This window comes from Hemitrygon akajei, chromosome 8, assembly GCF_048418815.1.
Source record: "Hemitrygon akajei chromosome 8, sHemAka1.3, whole genome shotgun sequence".
In the NCBI taxonomy this organism is placed as follows: domain Eukaryota; kingdom Metazoa; phylum Chordata; class Chondrichthyes; order Myliobatiformes; family Dasyatidae; genus Hemitrygon; species Hemitrygon akajei.
The window spans coordinates 28333605-28355542 of record NC_133131.1 but is presented as its reverse complement, the minus strand read 5'-3'; the positions used below and the strand labels follow the sequence as shown (position 1 = coordinate 28355542).

Sequence of the window (21938 nt, the reverse complement as noted above, 5' to 3'; positions counted from 1 at the left end):
CACCAGGAATAGGGTCCCTCTTGTCCTCATCTGCACCCCACTAGCCTCCACGTCCAGCCCATCTGCCCCTCCCCACTGGTCGCCCTCCTGGCACTTCTCCTTACAAGCAGAACAAGTGCTGCACCTGCTCCTACACCACCTCCCTCACTACCTTTCAGGGCCCAAACACTCCTCCCAGGTGAGGTGACGCTTCACCAGTGGGTCTGTTGGAGTCATCTACGGTATCCGGTGCTCCTGGTGTGGCCTCCTGTATATCAGTGAGACCTGACATCGATTGAGAAACTGCTTTGTCGAACACCTACACTCCATCCACCAGAAAAAATGGGATGTCTAGAAGCCACCCTTTTCAAATCTACTTCCCATTCCCATTCCAACATATCAGTCCACAACTGATATGTGGTAATGAGGCCACACTCAAGCCGGAGAAGCAACTCCTTGTATTCCTTCTGGGTAGCCTCCAACCTGATGGCATGAACATTGATTTCACAGATTTCTGGTAATGGCCTCCTCCTCTCCTCCAGCATTACCCTTTCCCATTTCCCTCTCTCACCTTGTCTCCTTCCCTGCCCATCACTTCCCCCTGCGTCTCCCCCTTCCTTTTCTTCCATAGTCTTCTACCTTGTCCTATCACATTCCCCCTCCTCCAGCCCTTTATCTCTTTCACCAATCAACTTCCCAGCTCATTACTTCATCCCTCCCCTTCTCCTGGTCTCACCTATCATCTACCACCTTGTACTTCTTCCTCCCCTCCCCCACCTTCTTACTCTGACTCCACATCCTTTTTTCCAGTCCTAATGGAAGGGGCTCGGCCCATGACATCAACAGTTTACTCTTTTCCATGGATGCTGCCTGGCCTGCTGAGTTCCTCCAGCGTTTTGCATTTGTTACTTGGATTTCCAGCATCTGCAGATTTTCTCTTGTTTGTGCTTACCTATCAGTGGCCATTTTGTACTCCTTCACCTTCTCCCACCCTCTTATTCTGGCTCCTGCCCCCTTCTTTTCCAGTGTTGATAAACTGTCCCAGCTCAAAACACTGGCTGTCTATTCCCCTCCATAGATGCTGTGCCTGACTTTCCGAGTTCCTCAGGCATTTTGTGTGTGTTGTACAAACACTAAATTTGGGTTTCTCCATCTCCCTTCAACGCCAAACTTTATCCAAACATGGATAAAGGAGTTGAATCTCCGAGATGATTGAATTTGGTCATGATTGATATCCAAGCAGCCGATGTTTTCTAATAGTTTTCCTTTCTTTTTGCCCTTTTCAGCAGTAACAATGAAGAGTCTACATACATTATATGAGCGATTTGTACAAATTTCACTTATCTATTGTTGCTTCATACAAAATTGTAATCAACACTACATATTCAATGCATTTTAAAACCTAAGCCTGTTTTTTTTATTAGAGATTACCATTCTTGGCATCCAAGAGTGTTCCAACTCAGAATCTTTCATTTTCATCTTCTGTGTTACATATCCTTTGCATTAGGACGTTGGCACTAAAAATGGGTGCCTGTTCATTGCATTGCCACCTGTTCACCAGCTTGAAAATGCACACTTGATTTAATAAAGAGGCTTCTGTAGAATACGCAATAAAAATACTGCAATCGCAAGCAATGATTTATTGTGTTCATCAATCCCAAATCTTCAAATCTGTATTTTAGAACAGTACGTTTGGCACTGGTTTTACATAATAAAACAGAGTGATTCTTGATAAATGGTTCAACATCATCAAAAAGTTTATTTTTCATGGTAACAACAGGAGATGAATATCGTGTTCAAAGCAATTCACCTGCTGGAGGTACTGTTTATATCCACAACATGCCATCCAATTATAAAATAGTGCATGACTCACCAGATCTTTGAATGCAGAGTGACCTTCACAGAATGTTAAAGATAGTTTTCAGCTTTCTAAATTTATGTCAAACTATTCTCCTTCTGCCCCTTAAAATCTACAACTTCGAAAATGACATGACTGAACACAGTCAATACATGCAAATGAAAGAAGTCATTTTTAGACTAATCTACAGGAGCAGTTTGAGGAGAGGTGAGTGGATTATGATATTTTTTAAATTTTGAAAAAGTCTATGGTCAAGGTGCTACACAGAAGAGCAGTAAAACTAATCACTGGTAATGTACGAGCTTGGATAGAAAATTGGTGAATAAATAGAAAATTTAGAAATATTAACAAAAAAAATTGTTTTTCAAGTTGGTCTGCTGTGACTTCTGGGGTTCCACAGGAATTGGTAATTGGACCCCAACAGTTCACAAGTATATTGATGATTTAGATGAGGGGACCAAATACATCATTTCAACATTTGCTGATTGCGTGACACCAAGTGAGAATGTGAGTCATATTAAGAATACAAAGGAGCTTCAAGGGAATACAGACAAGCGAACTTAGTGGGTAACAAAATGGTAGACCAAGTACATTATGCAAAAATGTTATATTATGTACTGCCGGTAGAAAAATCAGAAATGGTGAGAGAATAGAAAATTGTAATTTTCCTTGTACTCAAGACACAAGATACAGTTACAGCAACCAATTAAGAAATTAAGTGGTGCATTAACTTTGACTGCAAGAAGATTTGAGTAAAGGTGTAAAGGTGGCTAAAAAATTATGACTCTTGGTAAGATTACATTGTGGACTAATGTACGTTTCTGGTCTCCTTATCTAATCAAAGGATATACACACATTGGCCACTTTATTGGGTACATCTGCTCTTTAATGCAAATATCTAATTGGCCAATCATGCGGCAGCAACTCAATGCAAAAAAAAAGCATGGAGACATTGTCTAGAGGTTCAGTTGTTGTTCAGACTAAATATCAGAATGGGCAAGAACTGTAACATGGACTGATTGTGGAATGAGTGTTGGTGCTACTTGGGGTGGTTTGAGTATCTCAGAAACTGCTGATCTTTTTGGATTTTCATGCACAACAAGCTCCAGAGTTTTTCCAGAGAAAGGCGATAAAGGAAAAGCACTCAGTGAGTGCAGTCTGTTAATGAGAGAACTTACAGGAGAACGGCCAGTCTGGTTCAAGTTATAACAGTGGTGTGCAGAAAAGCATCTCTAAATGGACAACACATCAAACCTTAAAGTGATTGGGCTATGGCAGTGGAAGACCATGAACATAAACTCAGTGGCCACTTGTTAGGTACAGGAGGTAATTGATAAAATGGCCATTGGGTGTATAAACTGGCAGGAACCAGACTGATTCCTAGATGATCTATCTATCATCAAGTCAAGCCACTTTTATTGTCATTTCGACCATAACTGCTGGTACAGTACATAGTAAAAATGAGACAACGTTTTTTCAGGACCATGGTGTTACGTGACACAGTACAAAAACTAGACTGAACTGTGTAAAAAAAACAGAAAAAAAACTACACTGGCTTACAGACCTACCCAGGGCTGCATAAAGTGCACAAAACAGTGCATGCGTTACAATAAATAATAAACAAGACAATAGGGCAAGGTGTCAGTCCAGGCTCTGGGTATTGAGGAGTCTGATAGCTTGGGGGAAGAAACTGTTACACAGTCTGGTCGTGAGAGCCCGAATGCTGTGGTGCCTTTTCCCAGACGGCAGGAGGGAGAAGAGTCATGGGGAGAGACTGAATAGAATACACCTTATTTTCTAGAATTTAGGAGGATATGGGGTCTCATTGAGACATGCAAAGATCTTGGAGAGCTCAACATGACTGATGCAGGGAATGTGTCTTCCCTGGATCAGAATTCTAGAACTAGGCTGCAGCTGAGATGGTATCATGGCATCGTGGTTAGTGTAATTCTATTACAATGCCAGTGACCTGGGTTCAACTCCCATACTGGTCTGTAAAGAGTTTGCAACTTCTCCCTGTGGCCTTGTGGCTTTCGTCCGGGTGCTCTGGTTTCCTCGCTCGTCCCCAAGACGTACAGGTTAATTGGCTGCGTAGGTGCAATTGGGTGGCACTGGCTTATTGGGGCAGAAGGGTCTGGGACCATGCTGTCGGTCAAAATAAAGCTAAAATAAATGAAAATAAAAGCTAGGTCATTTAGGGAATGAGAAACATCTTCACTCAGAGAATGGTAAATCCCTGGAATATGCACTTGGATTGCTTTGGAAGCATGCTCACAGATTGCATTTCAAGAGTTCTCCTCCCTGGCTTATAGACCTAAGGACACCCCACACACACGGACAAGCATTTGGGCATCGGATGGGGATGGGGGATTTATCAAATTGCAGGTTGCTGCAGGGGGCAGGCATCTTCTACAGAGTGGGTAAAGTCACTAAGTGTGTGTCTTTGCTTAGCACCCCCACTCCCAAGATGCAACAATCAGGAACTGGGTTGAAGCAAGGAGAGTTGGGGGTACTGACCAGACTCATTTTCTCACTCAGTCAGTGAAGTTGGCTGGTAGCTGTTCGTCCCGTGGCTGCTCACTCTCCCAACTGTTTCTGTAATCCTCTCCCACACAGTATCTGTCCATTTCCAATTTATGATCAGTTCAAGTTAAAAACATTTCACAGAATGGAATCCTATCTCAACCTCAGGATTTCTACAATAGCTATCAAAGGCTACGGGGACAGTGCTGGGAAATGGAGATTGAGATAAAGGACCAGCTATGCTCATTAAATGGTGGAGCAGATTCAAAGGACAAACAGCCCATTCCTGCTCCGACTTCCTGAATTATTATATACTTCTACCATCTTGGCCAAGCTCTTCCCCATCCATCCTGATAACTTTCCTGGGCTCATTTTCAAAATTTTTTTATTCCCATCTTTCTCGTGAATCACCTTGGGATGTCATAAGGTGGGCATTGAGAGCGGACCCAGGTGCAAGGCACAAACATTGAAGTACTTGGGACAAGTGTATTAAGAAAGCAAGTGGGGGAAAAAAATGACACTGGACAAGACACAGGCCCTGGACGAGACTAGGATACAAGGCCTGGGCTAGGACTAGACAAGGAAAGTGGGACCTGGATGAGGCACTAGGAACTTGAAACCTGGACAAGGACTCCGAGCCAGAGACTGGACAGGGACCTGGAACCTGGGTCTTGACTCAGGCTCCGGATCTAGGCGAGGACAAGACGTGGTAAGGCAACCGGACTGGACATGGGGGCAGGACGCAGGACTCCTGGGCTGGATGAGGACATGAAGCTCAGACTCGGTCTTGCGGAACACAGAGTCTTGGTCTCGGGATACAGGAACGCAGAACACAGAGCCAGGACCCCTCCTTGGGAACAAGACATAGATAGGGCTGGAACTCATACACAGAAAACTGAACACAATGAGACAGTTCCCAATACAAGGTAGTGGCAAACAGCCAGACATACCTAGCAAACGCATGGACAGAGAGACAGTTCCAAACAACGAAAGACAGTTCATTATCTGGAAAAAGCAAGGCTCCAGTCTTGCTCCAGCAGTAGAACTTGACAGCGAGAATAGGCGAGGACACAGGCAAGGCTTCAGCCAAGGGCTACAGAAGGAAGGGGAAGGGAAGGGAACAGTCCAGCCTCGGGATAATGGCAAAGACAGCCTGGCTTACCCAACAGAGGCAAGGACATGAAGGGACAGATTCAACTACAGGATAACAGCAAAGCCAGCCCGACTTACCCCACAGAGTCAAGGACAGGATACTGACAAGACAAACCAGCACCTACACTCGAACCCAGGGCCACTTATATTCCCAGCCCCAAGACCAGCATCAGGTGCCTATCATTAAGCCCAACTGAAACAAGGGACAGCCAGAAGACCCGGAGTCCGGAGTCTATGGACCGGACCGTGAACCGGAACGCAGACTTCACGGACTGGACCATGACATGGGATGGCTTGCAAGCTGTTGGTGTTACAAAACTATAAACAACTATTGTTTCCATTAACTTGAAATCAGTCAAATAATTGTGGAAATGTTACTACAGTACTCATATCATAAACTTAAAACTGCATAATAATCCATGGGTCTTCTCCAATGGCTTGGCTTCTGATTGAATAATGTGTAAACATGTCATGATATACAGACTGGACAAAGCCTGATTCCTGGCTGCACAAGGTAGACAAGAAAGAGGTACCTTATTAGTTTAGCAATGATCTAACAATTAGTTTCAAAGCCTTTAGTTAGGAAAAGAAAAAAAAAAACGGTTGTAGGATTCTATTGTTATAACTCCAGTCTCCCAGATAAATGCACTATTCTGGGAAGAATCCCAGCTCAATCCATGATCCATGCCTTAATCTGGACAGTATTTGAATGATGAAATTAAGTTCTTTTTTTCAAAGTTCAGAAGTAAATTTATTATCAATGTTCATATATTTCACCATATACAACCCAGAGATCCATTTTATTCTGGGCATACTCAATAAATCCTTAATAGAATAATAACTACAATAGAATCAATGAGAGGTTGCATGTTCAACCAATGTGCAAAAGAGAACAAACCGTACAAATACAAAGATGAAGAAATAAGAACAATCAATACATAAACAACAAATATTGAGAAGATCAGATGAAGAGTCCTTAAAAATGAGTCCATAGCTTGAGGGAACATTTCAGTGATGGGGCAAGTGAAGTTTAGTGAATTTGTCCCTTTTGGTTCAGGAGCCTGATGGTTGAGGGCTAATAACTGTTCCTGAACCTGGTGGTGTGAGTTCTGAGTCTCCTGTACCTTCTTCCTGATGGCAGCAGTGAGACGAGAGCATGATCTTGGTGGTGGGGTTTCTGATGATGGATGCTGCTTTCCTGTGACTACAGTCTATATAGATTTGCTCAATGGTAAGGAGGTCTTTACCCAGGATGGACTGGGCCGTATCCACTACTTTTTGTAGAATTTTCTGTTCAAGAGCATTGGTGTTTCCATACTTGACTGTGATGTTGCTATTCAATATACTCTTCAACACATATGTATAAAAAGAGCATAGAACATAGAAAACCTACAGCACAATATAGGCCCTTTGGCCCAGAAAGCTGTGCCGAACATGTCTTTACCTTAGAAATTACCTAAGGTTATACATATCCCTCTATTTTTCTAAGCTCCATGTACCTATCCAGGAGTCTCTTAAAAGATCCTATTGTATCCGCCTCCACCACTGTCACCAGCAGCCCATTCCATGCACTCACCACTCCCTGCATAAAAAACTTACCTGACATCTCATCTGTACCTACTTCCAAGCACCATAAACCTGTGCCCTCTCATGCTAGCCATTTCTGCCCTGGGAAAAAGCCATGACTATCCACACGATCAATGCCTCTCATCAGCTTGTACACCTCGATCAGGTCACCTCTCATCCTCCGTTGCTCCTAGGAGAAAAGACCGAGTTCACTCAACCTATTCTCATAAGGCATGCTCCCCAATCCAGGCAACATCCTTGTAAATCTCCTCTGCACCCTTTCTATGGCTTCCACATCCTTCCTGTAGTGAGGCAAACAGAACTGAGCACAGTACTCCAAGTGGGGTCTGACCAGGGTCCTATACAGCTGTAACATTACCTCTCAGCTCTTAAACTCAATCCCATGATTGATGAAGGCCAATGAACCGTATGCCTTCTTAACCACAGAGTCAACCTGCACGGCAGCTTTGAGTGTCCTATGGACTCGGACCCCAAGATCCCTCTGATCCCTCACACTGCCAAGAGTCTTACCATTAATACTATATTCTGCCATCATATTTGACCTACCAAAATGAACCACCTCACACTTATCTGGGTTGAACTCTATCTGCCACTTCTCAGCCCAGTTTTGCATCCTGTCAATGTCTCGCTGTAACCTCTGACAGACCTCCATATTATCCACAACACCTCCAACCTTTGCGTCATCAGCAAACTTACTAAACCATCCCTCCACTTCCTTATCCAGATCATTTATAAAAATTACAAAGAGTAAGGGTCCCAGAGCAGATCCCTGAGGCACCCCACTGGTGACTGACCTTCATGCAGAATATGACCCTTCTACAACCACTCTTTGCCTTCTGTGGGCAAGCCAGTTCTGAATCCACAAAGCAATGTCCCCTTGGATCCCATGCCTCCTTACTTTCTTAAACCTCCAAGCCTTGCATGGGGTACCTTATCAAATGCCTTGCTGAAATCCATGCACACTACATCTACTGTTCTACCTTCATCAATGTGTTTAGTCACATCCTCAAGAAATTCAATTAGGCTCATAAGGCTTGACTTGCCTTTGACAAAACCATGCTGACTATTCATAATCATATTATGCCTCTCAAAATGTTCATAAATCCTGCCTCTCAGGATCTTCTCCATCAACTTACCAACCATGAAGTAGGACTTACTGGTCTATAATTTCCTGAGCTATCTCTATGCCCTTTCTTGAATAAAGGATCAACATCTACAACCCTCCAATCCTCCAGAACCTCTCACGTCCCCATTGATGATGCAATGATCATCGCCAGAGGCTCAGCAATCTCCTCCCTAAACTCCCACGGTAGCCTGGGGTACATCCCGTCCAGTCCTGGTGACATATCCAGCTCCAGCACATCCTCTTCACATACTTGTCAAATGCCTTGGGTTTTCCTTAATCCTGTCCACCAAGGCCTTCTCATGACTCCTTCTGACTCTCCTAATTTCATTCTTAATCTCCTTCCTGCTAGCCTTATAATCTTCTAGATCTCTATCATTACCTAGTTTTTTTAACCTTTCGTAAGCTTTTCTTTTCTTCTTGACTAGATTTACAACAGCCTTTGTGCACCACGGTTCCTGTACCCTACCATCCTTTCCCTGTCTCACTGGAACATACCTATGCAGAACTCCACACAAATATCCCCTGAACATTTGCCACATGCCAAAATGACGTTTCCCTGAGAACATCTGTTCCTAATTTATGCTTCCAAGTTCCTGCCTGATCGCGTCATATTTCCCCTTATTCCAATTAAATGCTTGTCTGTTCCTATCCCTCTCCAAGGCTATGGTAAAGGAGGTAGAATTGTGATCACTATCTCCAAAATGCTCTCCTAGTGAGAGATCTGACACCTGACCAGGTTCATTTCCCAATACCAGATCAAGTGCAGGTGTTTGTCAAAGTTTTAGATGTCTTCACAGACTCCTAAGGAATAAGAGATGCTTTCTTTGATGCTGGACCCAGGACAGGTTTCTCTGACATGATAACACCAAGGAATTTGAAGCTCCAAACCCTCTCCACCTCTGATCCTCTAATGAGGACTGGCTCATGGGCCTCTGGTTTCCTTCTCCTGAAGTCAATAATCAACTCCTTGGTCTTGCTGACATTGAGTAAGAGACATTGTGGCACCATTCATCAAGAAATTCAATTTCCCTCCTACGTGCTGATCTGTTACCACCTTTGATTCGACCTACGATTGAGGTAGGTTGCCACGCTCTTCATAGGCAGTGGTATAAGTGAAGCCTTCTAAACTTCTAAATCAAGGGACAAAATGAGCTAGTTTTTTGCTTTGGACAACTGTACCACGTGGCTGTGAAACTAATCAGCTAGCAACAGGGTGAGGGCCAACTGGAAGTCTTCTGCATCTGACAATGAGTACGCAATATTCGATGTGGATCACTGTACATCACTCTGCCATCAGCACCCAGAGACTGTGCAAGTGTAGGTGGCCACTCCCATCAGCCAGGACTCAATCTGAGCAGCAACATAAATACTGACGGTCCAGCTATCAGAAGCACTGGGCAGCGTTTCCCAAAGGCATCTTACCGTGCGCAAGACATAAATTGCTTGAACACTTTTCAATTTACTAGGTGGCTGCAATTCCAACAAGCAGCTTGATACTATCCAGGACAGATGGACCAATTTGTCTGCACCTGTCACCATTCTAAGTACTTACTTCCATCACTGCTGAGGCATCATGATTACAACCTTTACCATCCACAAGATGAACAGAAGCAACCCAGCAAACTTCTTTCTATTTGCAGGAAACCTGTATCTATTTTCTACCTGTCTGTATTGTATCTTGTGTTGTGCATTTTAGTGATTACGGTAATTTGTCACCTGGGTTGCGGCATGGTAGAAGCAAATGAGAATAGTTACGCTTTGTCCTAGTTAGTTTTAGTTAGCAGCAGCCAAGGACACGGATGATGTTTTTTGCTGACCACTAATTTGAATGCTAATTACTCGTATATCAGCACAGTGGAAACCCACATCAAGGAGCACAGGAGGTGTATTCATTTGGGTTACCCAGAGAAATCGGTGGTAGCAGAACATTGAATTTGCAATGGCCACAGCATTGACTTTGACGGTACAAAACAATTGTGCCATGAAATGGCTTTTGGGATCACCTGGTAAAGGAAGCTATTGAAATAAAGCTAGAGGAAAAGAATTTTAACAAAGACGAAGCTCTCGCTCTAAGTAAGAACTGGAATTTGACTGTAAACAAGGTGGGAGAGCAGAAACCTGATCGGATGAGGAGGGACGGACTATGGGGGCAGGGGTATAAATACCACTGGACTAGCCATGACTGGGCAAAATACCTGATGAAAATGGCAGAGTTTGTCATCGAAACATCAGTTAAAATCGATACTTGTACCTGGCTGGAAGCCCGAGAAGAGTTTATTCGCTTATTATGCTTATTCCACTTTTAAAAAATTTTGCTAATTTGGTTGTGCTAATTACTAATATCGATATAAGACTGTTCATCTTCACTGGTTTCATAACAAAGGATCGAACTTACCTTTTTTTGACTCGGTATTTTGGAAGCGCATCAAACAGTGTTGAGTCCTTTATTCAGTCTCGCAGCAGTTTTGGTTTGCTTTAAAGTAACCATTACCTTTTGTCAACAATGAATTATAGTTATTCCAAATGAACACCAGTCTACGTCAATGGATCACTTCGGACCCATTGTCAAAACTGGAACAGCTTACAGCAGGATTACCTGCAACCTTTTGTTGGGTGTTTGTGGTTTTAACACAGTTTTGAATGGTCAGCACTGCCTATCCATTTGGGACCATTATTTGATCGTGTGGCGTTTGCCCGAGGGCTTGTCACTTTGTTTTATTCAAGTGCTGAAATATTGCCCTACTTGACGCACATCTGGCTAAAATTATCATGTTAAGAGCTTCAAGTGTGGCAAGTGTTAAAAGCGCTCCGGCAGGACAGTCCCTGTGGGGTGAGTTCCTCCATTGCAAAGGCACAGAGGAAAGCAAAAACACTCAATGTCAACATTAATTCATTTGTTCTCTCGGATGTCTGGGATGCATGAACAAGACCCCCAAGAGGTAGTTCAAGGTGACTACTTTTAGCCTGCACTAATGACGCACTCTGAACCAATGTCATATACAACAGCTCAGAAGGCTCATGGGGGCCCTCACTTACAGCATCGAGGCACTCTTGCTTCAGATTTGTTAGCGGTCAAAATAGTATTATTGATATTGTGTGGAAGCAAAAAGAAATAACAACTTTATTGGTTCAACAACAACACATTTCACATTTGCCTAAAGAGAGATTCAAATCTTCAGTCCATTGCAGTATAATACATTCATGAGGGCTTTTGAAAATAGCGTGGAAGACAAAACCGACAGCTATAGTGGCTGTCTCCGTTTCCTCAAACAGTACACTAGGGGTCGCCCTAGAAACCTGTCAGAAGTTGCCAGGATATTGACTCTAAGAGAGTATGTATAAAAGCTAAGGTTTTACTACAGGAACATTTCGGTAATGAATGGAAAATTGCATCCACCTATATGGAAAAGGTTCCTTCTTGGGAACCTATTAAATTTGAAGACGTGAAAGCTCTTCAGGACCACAGTCGTTTTTCTTCGAGGCTGTTGCAATGTACTGCCCTTGCTTTTCTTAGAGGCAAGTCCAGTTCACATCAGAGCTGGATATCCCTGCCAATATGTCGATTGTTATAAAGAAATTGCTTTATTTGCTTAAGGATAAATGGAGAACAATGGTCTGTGAACTGCAAGAAAGGCACAACTCTCATCCATCTGTTCACTCTAATTTGTAATGACCAGTGTGCGCTAAAATCTTGTGCTGTGCAAATTTTTGCCCAGTGATAACGTGTGCTCGTGTATATAGTGATATTCATTTTAACAGCTAGCAAAATACTGTCAATAAGAACTTTGATATTCTGGGTTTGATCACTTTCACTCGCTTCCATCTGCACTCTCACAAAGCATACGGAGCAGGCCTGTAGCGGGTAATGAAGGATTTTCTCGCCATATGTAATTTGCTTGCTAAATGGCGCTTGAAAAAGTCAAGTTTTCAAATATCACTCCATTTCTTCTCACTTGCAAATTCTCCAGCAACTTTTGCATCATGATAATACACGCAGGTAACACCAGTTTATTGTAGCTGCACACTCCTGACCTCATGATCTTCCGTTGTAGCAGTTTCTACTGTTCCATTAAGCTATTCAGCTCCAAATGAACTAGCAGTTCTTTTACTCTTCACGCCCTTTGCTTCTGAGGAAGTCGACATAGTGAGTCAACAATTTCTTCAATAAAAATGGTATAAATAAGCCAGTTCTAAAATCTGCAGACAAATCTTTGCAAATTCCACTTTGTCAACACCGTCCACATCAGAAAATGGAAAAGGAAATGTGGTTGAGTATGATCATGAAATATACTTAACATGTCAATGAGGGAGAGGGTGACGACCTTTCGTGCTCAGTTTAAATTCCTTTGTGTGATAGTAGCAAAAGATGTGTGCACGTACACACATGCACACCTTAGAGGGAACATTGTATAAGACTACTTTTGATGACATTGTTGATTTTATTGAAAGACGAGTACAGTTTGCTACAAACTCAGTATTGGGAATATACAGGATGCTCCATTACTGGCAATTAGCAAAGGTGTGAACAAAACTTCATTCTAAGGCTAAAGGAAGAAGTTTTGCTACTACTGTGGCCACTGTGAGAAGTAAAGCTAAAAATTAACCTGGAGCTAGTGGAAGGAAAATGGTCTCGTCAGCCAAAGGGTTCTGCGAGGGTGAACACACATTGGATTTGTGCCCTCAGCTGGAGAAAAAGGCTCATAGGGAGAAGATTGCCTTCCCAAAAGAAAATGGTGTCTGCCTTTGGCTGTTTGTGTACAGGACACATCAGCAAAGATTGTAGGAAGTGTCTTTCATGCAAGGTATGCGGTGGCAAACATCCCCGTATACTTCATATTCACTCAAACGAAAACGGTGCTGAATCAAAACAAGATTCAGACACAGCAGTGAGTAGTGGTGCCTGGTATCCAATGGCCTTTTGGGACTGGCAATTATGATTGAAAAGTCCTCATAATCCCAGTACAAGTGAAGTCTAAGAAGGGTAACAAGACAGTGGTTACCTACACTTTCCTAAGTCAAGGAAGTACTGCAGTGTTCAGCACAGCAAGCCTCATGAGCAAGCTCAACCTCACAGGAAAAGGGACACGCAGTCTCTAATACTTCATGAGTCAAGAGAAGGTTGTGTGTAGGTCCATAGTTTCAGGATTGGAAGTGGCTGGCTTAGATGCTGAAAAGTATTGCAAACTACCTAACATCTATACAGGTAGTCCCCGAGTTATGAACGTCCGATTTATGGACAACTCGTACTTACGAACCGAGGAAAGAGAACACCGTCCGCCATTTTAAGTCGGATTGCAATGCCGTCCGCTATTTTAAGTTGTTGCCATTGACACTGTTTAACTTTGTATTTGGCTTAAATTTTTCCTAGTAAGATTCACCCTGACCCTGCCCCCACCCCCGTTCCAGTTGGCTGGTGGCACAGTGAGATCAGCGAGTTTGATCCAGTGACAGACTGCTCCCGTGCCAGGTTGATGTCAATCCAGTGACTCCCGTAACATCTGTGCCAGGTTGATGACCGGCTCGCAACTCGACCTCGTAAAAAAAAAACACTGCCACCTCCAGTTTAAATACCCACGCGGAATATTGTGGAGGATCAAATACCCAAACCCAGCACAGCCCTCACTTGTCCCATTTAGCCTGTCTCAGTGCGGTGGTCCTTAGGACCCAGCGGACCTCGGGACCCTCCGCCCGCAGTGTTTTTGTTCCACTGACAGGAAGTGATCGCGATTGAAAATAAAGTGGAAATAATAAAGCGTTTGGAAAGAGGTGAAACGCCATCGGTCATTGGAAAAGCGTTAGGCTATAGTCGGTCAACAATCGGAACAATTTTAAAGGATAACGGATAAAGTGAGAATAATGGAGCATGTGAAACGCCCTGACCCGATGAAAGCTACAATTATTACTAAGCAACATAATGGTTTAATTATTGGAATACATATATTTCTTAAGTGTTTTATATGCATAGAAAGGTAAAACATATACTATATACTAAGACAAACGTTTGATGAACTGATGCTAAATAATACCGGATGTACTTGTTCTGACTTACGTACAAATCCGACTTAAAGATGGACTCAGGAACGGAACTCGTACGTAACCCGGGGACTGCCTGTACACAGGAAAGTATGCCTGTCCATGAAGGGAATAGTCCACGTCAGACCGATCTCTAGAGATGGTCTTGCCTGAGACATGTCCATTTACCAGTGATTGATTCAGAAATTGAGCTGCTGATAGAGACAAATGTGCCTAAAGCACTGGAGCCATTGCAAGTGATTTGCAGTGGTAATAATGGACCTCATGTAATTAGATCAATGTTGAGTTGGACTGTCAACAGGCCACTGAAAGGAGACAATGGCGATGGAAGAGACTGCACAGCTTAAACTGACAGTTAATATGATCTCAGTTTTGAACTTCAATGTGCTTTGGCAGCAGCAGTTCAAGACAGATTTCCCTGAATGCAGTCAGGATGAACAAATTGGTTTGTCAAGAGAGGACCACAAGTTCCTCGAAACTGGTGGACGGCCACTAGCAGATTAGCTTACCTTTGAGGAAGAAGGTTAACATGCCAAGTAACACGAAGATTGTAGAACAGCGTGTTCTAAATCTAAGGAAGAGCTTTAAAAAGGATTTGTCATTTCACACTGACTACAGAGCTTTCACGAAGGATGTCATCTCCAACAGTTATGCTGAAAGAGTGTCAGCAGGTAATCTGGAAAGCAGTGATGGAGTTTATCACCCCAGAAAAGGGAAACTTTGTGTTGCATTTGAATGCAGAGTGACTTTTCAGGGAATATCACTTAATGCTTAACTTTCACTGGGACCAGGTCTTACTAGCTCACTGATTGTAACTATAACCAGATTCAGAAAAAAGAAGAATAGCCCTTAACTCAGCAGTGGAGTTATCGGGGCACCGTCATGACAGTGTTTCCGTAGCAAGCTATTCTTGTTTTTACGAGGCCGAGTTGCTATCTCGACGCTCAGCCCGACTTGGATTTGAACTCAGGAACCTTTGCTCCAGAGTCCGGCGCTGATATTATTGCAGGAAGGAGGGAGATTTAACAGGGAGCAGTTGTTTTTGGGCAAGTCCACATCCAACATGTGGAAGGTGTTTGAAGTCTAACTACACAGAGTACAGGACAGGTGTGTTCCGGTCAGAAGGAAGGACAAGGATGGCAAGGTAGAGAACCAGGGATGTTGAAGGATGTAATCAAGACCAAAGGTCAGATTGGCCAAGGTTGTCTCTCTCTGTGGAGGAAGTCAGAAAGGCTGAAATGGAGATCATTGGGTTTTGCTAAAGAAAGGGATTTCCAGATGAATTCTCAAATTTGCAAAGGGGAGAAGTGGAATCATTCACAGATCAGCGAAGGCTTCAGAAAAGAATTAAGTGGATTTTCAATCTCCTGGCTGGTTCACATGTGGACAAACATGGGAGAGATTGATCAGGTCTGTGCAAAATTCCACCATGAAGGTACAGAATCTTGATGAAGAGGGTTTTAACACACGTCTTTGTGAAGTAGAGGTCATCCATTTACTAAAGACATCCTTTGATCCCAATGATTTGGAACTACTAACACCCAACCATCTGTTGCTTCTGAAGACCACACCATCTTACCAACAGGAGAATGCCAAAAAAAAAAAGACATTTATGCTCATCTTGGATGGAAGTAGGTCCAATATATGCCAAATTTGTTTTGGGGACAGTGGGTCAAGAAGTACTTACCATTTACAGGAACATCTATAATGGTCGGGTAAAAAGACAATTTCCTTCCACGAGACATTGTCCTTATAGTTGACAACACAGCATCTTGAAACTCATGGATCATGGGAAGAGTCTTTCCAGACAGAAGGGGATTTGTGCACCAGGTGCACATCAAGACTGTGACCAGGTGTCTGAACAGGCATATAATGAAGATCTGTCTTCCACAGGAGGCGGAGGTTTAAGAAGCTACAGCTCAGGAAGCTTCACTTTACACTGCTACATGACTTGAAGAAGAAAAAAAAAGAGGACCTTTGCATAAATGTTAATATGTTTATCCTTGAAGATTTCATGCTTCCTATTTTTTATTTATGTAGTTGTAATTATAAGTGTAATATTTATGGGGCTGGGATATAGGAGCCATGAATCTACTTTCTGTCTGTATTGTATCTTGTGTTGCATTTTTTTTATATAGGTTACGGTAATTTGTCATGTGGGTTGGGGTGGTAGAAGCAATCGTCCTAGTTTTAGTTAGAAGCAGCCAGGGACATGGATGATATCTTTTTGTTGGCTGCTGATTTGAACGCTAATTACTCTTACTCCGCTTATTTTGTTATTTTGCTAATTTCAAGCGCAGAGTGAAGGCCTGACCTCTAACTCCTCCACCTCCCTGTCCCCAAACCTAATCTGACTTTTAACTTCACCACATCACTGTCTCTAAACCCTAACATGTCCTCTAGCTCTCCTTTTCTGTCCCCAAAACCATCCCTACAAACTTGAAAAACTACCAACTATTAGTCTATTAGGACATATAGATGAATTTAAATACAAAATAACTTTAAATTGAAAAGGTCAGTATTTTCTTTATAAACATGTCCACAGATCATCTGATTTACATCAATCTTCAGCATTCAGAATTTGGGTTTTCCCTTCATAATTTTATTTTCTCCAGTTTCAAGGATGTTGCATACATCTCATCAAATACTTCTTTAGGAGTTTGCAAAGATTCAGCCCGACATCTAAAACTTTGACAAACTTCTGTAGATGTATAGTGAAGAGTATATTGACTGACTGCATCACAGCCTGATATGGTAACACTAATGCCCTGGAATGTAAAATCCTACAAAAAAGTAGTAATATGTTTGAGTCCATCATGGGTGAAGTCCTCTCCATCATCGAGCATATCAGTGTGAAGCACTATCGTAGGAAAGCAGCATCATCATCAGGGACTCAACCGTCCAGGACATACTCTCCTCACTGCTGCCATCAGGAAGATGGCACAAGAGCCTCAGGACTCACACCATCAGGTTCAGGAACAGTTACTATCCTTCAAGCATTAGGCTCTTGAACCAAATGGGATAACATTATTCAATTTCACTTGCCCATTCATTGAATTGTACCCACAGCTAGTGGATCTTTAAGGATTTTTCATCTGATATTCTTGATATTTATAATTATTACTTTTTCTAATTGCACAGTTTACTGTCTTCTGCACACTTGTTGGACACCCAACTTGATGCAGTCTTTCACTAATTCTGTTACAATTATTATTCTATGGACTTACTGAGTATGCCCCCAAGAAAATGAATCTTAGGGTTGTTGAAAAATCCACACCTACCTATCCCATAAATATGATTAAAAAATGTCCATCTACAATGTCAATGATAGAATGATTTGAAGACAATGATAATTTAATTTGTAGTGACCCTTTCCAAAATGGGTACAGCAGTTATGAAAGGAGAAAAACCCAAATCTGCAAATGTTCATTCAAGATAAATTATATGCTTTACTAAGTTATATCCATTTCTAAAATTCCATTTAATATTTTGTTTTGGAAATACCATATTCTTTTGACCAGGATTCCAAAGATTACATTGTATCCAACATTTCCACAATGACACTAAACCAATGTTATTATACATCTTAAAATCAAAGTGCAGACTGTAGCATTTAAATTGTTTAAGCAAATGTCTTTGCTTAATCTTTAAAAATCACTTAAGACACTAAAAATGCATTCAACATGGAATCGTACAGATTATTGCAGATAAGTTATACAAGATGATAAAAATAAAAAGACTTGTTCAATATGATGACAATATATTTCTAATCACATCATTGATTTTACTCTACAATAAAAATCAGCAGAAAAATACAAATTTAAATTGCACCAGTTACTTTAAGATTCTTTGATATACTGTAGCAAGGAACTCACTTGCTTTGGAATTCTTTATTCAATGGATGGCTAGCAATTGAACAACCAAGTGGAATTTGAGTATTAGAAAAGCCTGTGATGCAAAATTGTTACCATCAAGTTAAATATTGGAGGTTTTATCTAACCTACTGTGAATTTCTTAGAACATATCCTGGTTCCATTTGTTCTATCGATTCTCTGTTCAATACAATTTGCTTATTATTTCATTCGAAGAAAAAGCAAATTATTAGTCTTGTCAAACATTCACAAACCTGCCAGCAAGTTCCAAGTAATGCTCGAACAATTTATTGCTTAAGCATGTGTGAGGATTGGAAGAAATCACACTTCCTTATTAACTCGCATGGTAACTGATAGAGTAACAGTTATAATTACAGGTATTTCCAGTTTTAGCATTAGTTGTATTACAGAAGCATCTTCCCATCACTTTTCCTTGTCCATTTTAAACAGTACAAGCTTGCCTTTCTTTACCTTCCAAATGATACCCAAATCTGAATCTTGGGTCGCTGTCTGAAAGTCTTGATAGATTACTCTGGTTAGTGAAAGAGTCCTGCCACATGAGTTTATGATAAATTAATGTTTATTATTTGTTAAACTGAGAGATGTAAACTATGGAGTTAAATGTATCTAAAGACAAAGCTATTAGTTCACTTAAAATATGTAAAATCAAGGACGTTAAATTGATTTTTGTTTTGTTAGAAATGCATTCAGATTGCTTTTTTCCATATTTTGTATTATTTCTGCATTACGCACTTAAAAATTAAGGAAATCACAGGATGGTCAGTTAATTTGGAAGTGTTAGAAAAGATTATCTAAAAACCAGCCATATAATCAATTTTACTTTAATATTTCTGGCATGCATCCCAACTACAGAATTGCACACAACATGAACAGTCACCAGGTGAATCACCAAGAAATGCTCATTCAATAAAAGTATGCCATTCAGGTCTGAATTCATCATTGGATTTTTAATTTAATACCAGAATTGTGAAACTTCAAAACTAATTTACCACTGGGTACCCATTCAATAGATAGATAAATAAGACTGACTTCACAAACTAGGAGCATTATCCTTTACTTTCATTGCCTAATCTCAAAACATCTAAATAAATAGTTTGAGTAATTACAGAAATATTCAAGACTGCAAGCTGTGTACTAGATGCTGCTAGCCTGATCCTCAAAGTTTTGGGGTATACATCAGTCTAATTCTTAGGCAGTAACTATGTCAAATCTAATGCAATTCAGTTTACTGAATTACTAGGAAGCATGTAAAATATTGATGAAATTACAGTATACTTCAAGTTAAAATGCAAAAATTTTAGGGCCCTAGACTGTTAATCCTAAACAATATTAAATTCTACAAAATCCATAATGATTTGCTTACAGCAGTTCTTATTTCATGCAACATAAATTTTAAAAATCATTTTAGTGGGAAGAATTGACTCATTGCATCAAGGTATTTTGTGCATCCTCTGGCATAGCAAAAGTAGTGTTACTTCATACAATAGTGCTTAATCCTCAATATTTACAAGGATTTGCAAAAAAAAAGCACGTCCTAAGTATAAATGAAAATGTATTCCTTTTCAATAAAAAGTTTCTAGAGATACACTGATTTTCCTGACGAGAAAAAAAATGGACCCAGTTGCTTTGGTGTTTGACAACTCAAGAAAATATTTAAATAAAATTTATAAATAACCTGTATGTGAAAGTTAGATGGAGTGTCGGGAAAGATTTAAATGCCACAAATTCTACTGTACAAACTTCTAGTACTTCAGAGGTGGTGACTATGTGTGCATTAAAAATCCACACACTATTTGACAGTGAGCCAATTACAGCAAAGGGATTTAGAGACACACAAAGCACACATTTCAACAGTTTAAAAATTGGTTAACGTTTTGCAGCAAAGTACTTAAGTCAATTTCCCAACTTTTGCACTACTTCATTTACAGCAACCAACTCACTCAGGCTTGAAAATCGAAAGAAACCTCAATATGGTGCAAATCACTTTGGAGTTAATGAAGCTTGGAAACTGTCAAACAAATCACCCTACTTATATAATGTGGATTTAGTTTATCCACTGCTCACAGGGAAGTTAACACAAAAATAATTCTCAAGTTAGAAAGATAATTGTGGAGTCATGGAACCAATGTAATGGAACGGTTTATTAGCTGCCTATTATTTTACTTCTCAAATACAAGATGTCCTCAATGACACATATTAAATCAGTGAGTACTGTTAAAATTAATATACAATTGGAGTGTAAGATTCTGGGAACTAGAAAAATGAGTACAGTACACACAAAACTTCTGGTGATTCAAATGTTATCAAACTATTGAAATGGTTATGCAATGTAAAGACTAAAATAATTGCAAAAGAATTGGGTGTATTCAAAATTAAAATATTTTTTCTTTATCAAAGCTGGACCAGAACACAATTTGAATTTCAATTACCATGAACCACATCCAAGTTGTATTATTGCAGATGGCCCATTGACCATTCCAACATTACAATTACAAAATCTGCAAATCCAATCAATTGGGCCACATCAGAATAACCTCTCAGCAAGTCATCTGTATCACTGATTGAATTTTAAAATTGAGAAAGGCAGAAATGTGTTTTACTGATGTGTTTTTTTTTCTAGTTAATACCAGAGGGAAAATAAAAACATGAACATTTTGTGCTTTTGTTGGTTACTCCTTTAAAATTTTGAAAACCTGTATTGCCAAGTCATTTACCTGTACTGCAATGAGCAAACTAAATATCTTTGTAACAAATCTATGTTTAAGATAATTAAAAGAATAGTTATAATGCTACTTATTTTATAACAACTCAATCTATAAACTGAGAACACTGGTGAAAATCTCAACAGCATTATTAAACAGAATACAATTTGAGATAATTTAAACTAGAATCCCTGAATACAATTATTCTCAATGATAGCATTAAAATAAAATAATGTCGCAAAGAATATAGAAAGTAAAAAACAGACACTTTCTAGTTTTAAAAAGATGGAACGAACTAGATCTTCCAGTAATTCACAATCTGCAATAGGAACACAATGCTGAAAGTGCTCAGCTAGTCAGGTAGGAGTTGCAAATTCCATAGGTGCTGTCTGAATGGCTGCTATTTACCCGCACCAGCATTTTACATTCTTATTTTACCTCAAAAGTACTGATATAACTTTACAATTATAGGTATTGACATAGAAAGTCACATTTAAGTTCCAAATTCTCAGCAAATATGTAGCTTCGAAAAGAACACACCTCAGCGTAGAGTTTGCTCATATTTGTAGTTTTAATTCTTTCAGCCAACAAACATTTGTGGCTGGATTGGTGGTGGAAGCTTGTCATTTTCTACATTGTCAGAATCGATTGCCACTACTGACTGGCCCCTAGGTTTGATATCAAGTGGGTATTTCTCAATGATGTCTTCAACTTCTTTAGTAACACCTTCACTCCAATCAATTAAGTCCTTTTCAAGCTGTTTGGCAGCAGACAGAAGCCTGTGCTGCCTCTCATTCAGCTGTGAAATAAGATTTAAGTTTTTGCACATTTGTTTCATTCCTGCACACGCCCCAGTAGACCAATCTTCAGAGTCATGTTTCTTCGGTGATGCTTGACCAGACATGTAGCGATCAAAATCTTCTTGTGTTAGATTCAAAGACTGAGCATCCAACTTTTCAATAAAGGCAACTGCACAACACTGCAATCAAAGACATTTGAAAAGCATTATAGCATGCCAGTGCAGCTAATTTCTCACTTATAAAACCTTAAATTAAAACTTATTAAATAATACTTAAAGAATGACA

General features: G+C 40.6%; 1 protein-coding gene across 3 annotated transcripts in view; it reads right to left on the bottom strand.

Annotated features, from left to right (window-relative positions):
- Positions 1–17687: 17687 nt before the first annotated feature.
- The window catches only part of rabgef1 (RAB guanine nucleotide exchange factor (GEF) 1), a 43442-nt gene continuing 39191 nt past the window's right edge, over positions 17688–21938 (bottom strand). For all 3 annotated transcript variants that reach the window (XM_073053516.1, XM_073053518.1, XM_073053517.1), the window contains exon 9: positions 17688–21832. In XM_073053516.1, the coding sequence (XP_072909617.1) occupies positions 21434–21832 (399 nt within the window). In that variant the 3' untranslated portion in view covers positions 17688–21433. The remainder of the gene's footprint in view (positions 21833–21938) is intronic.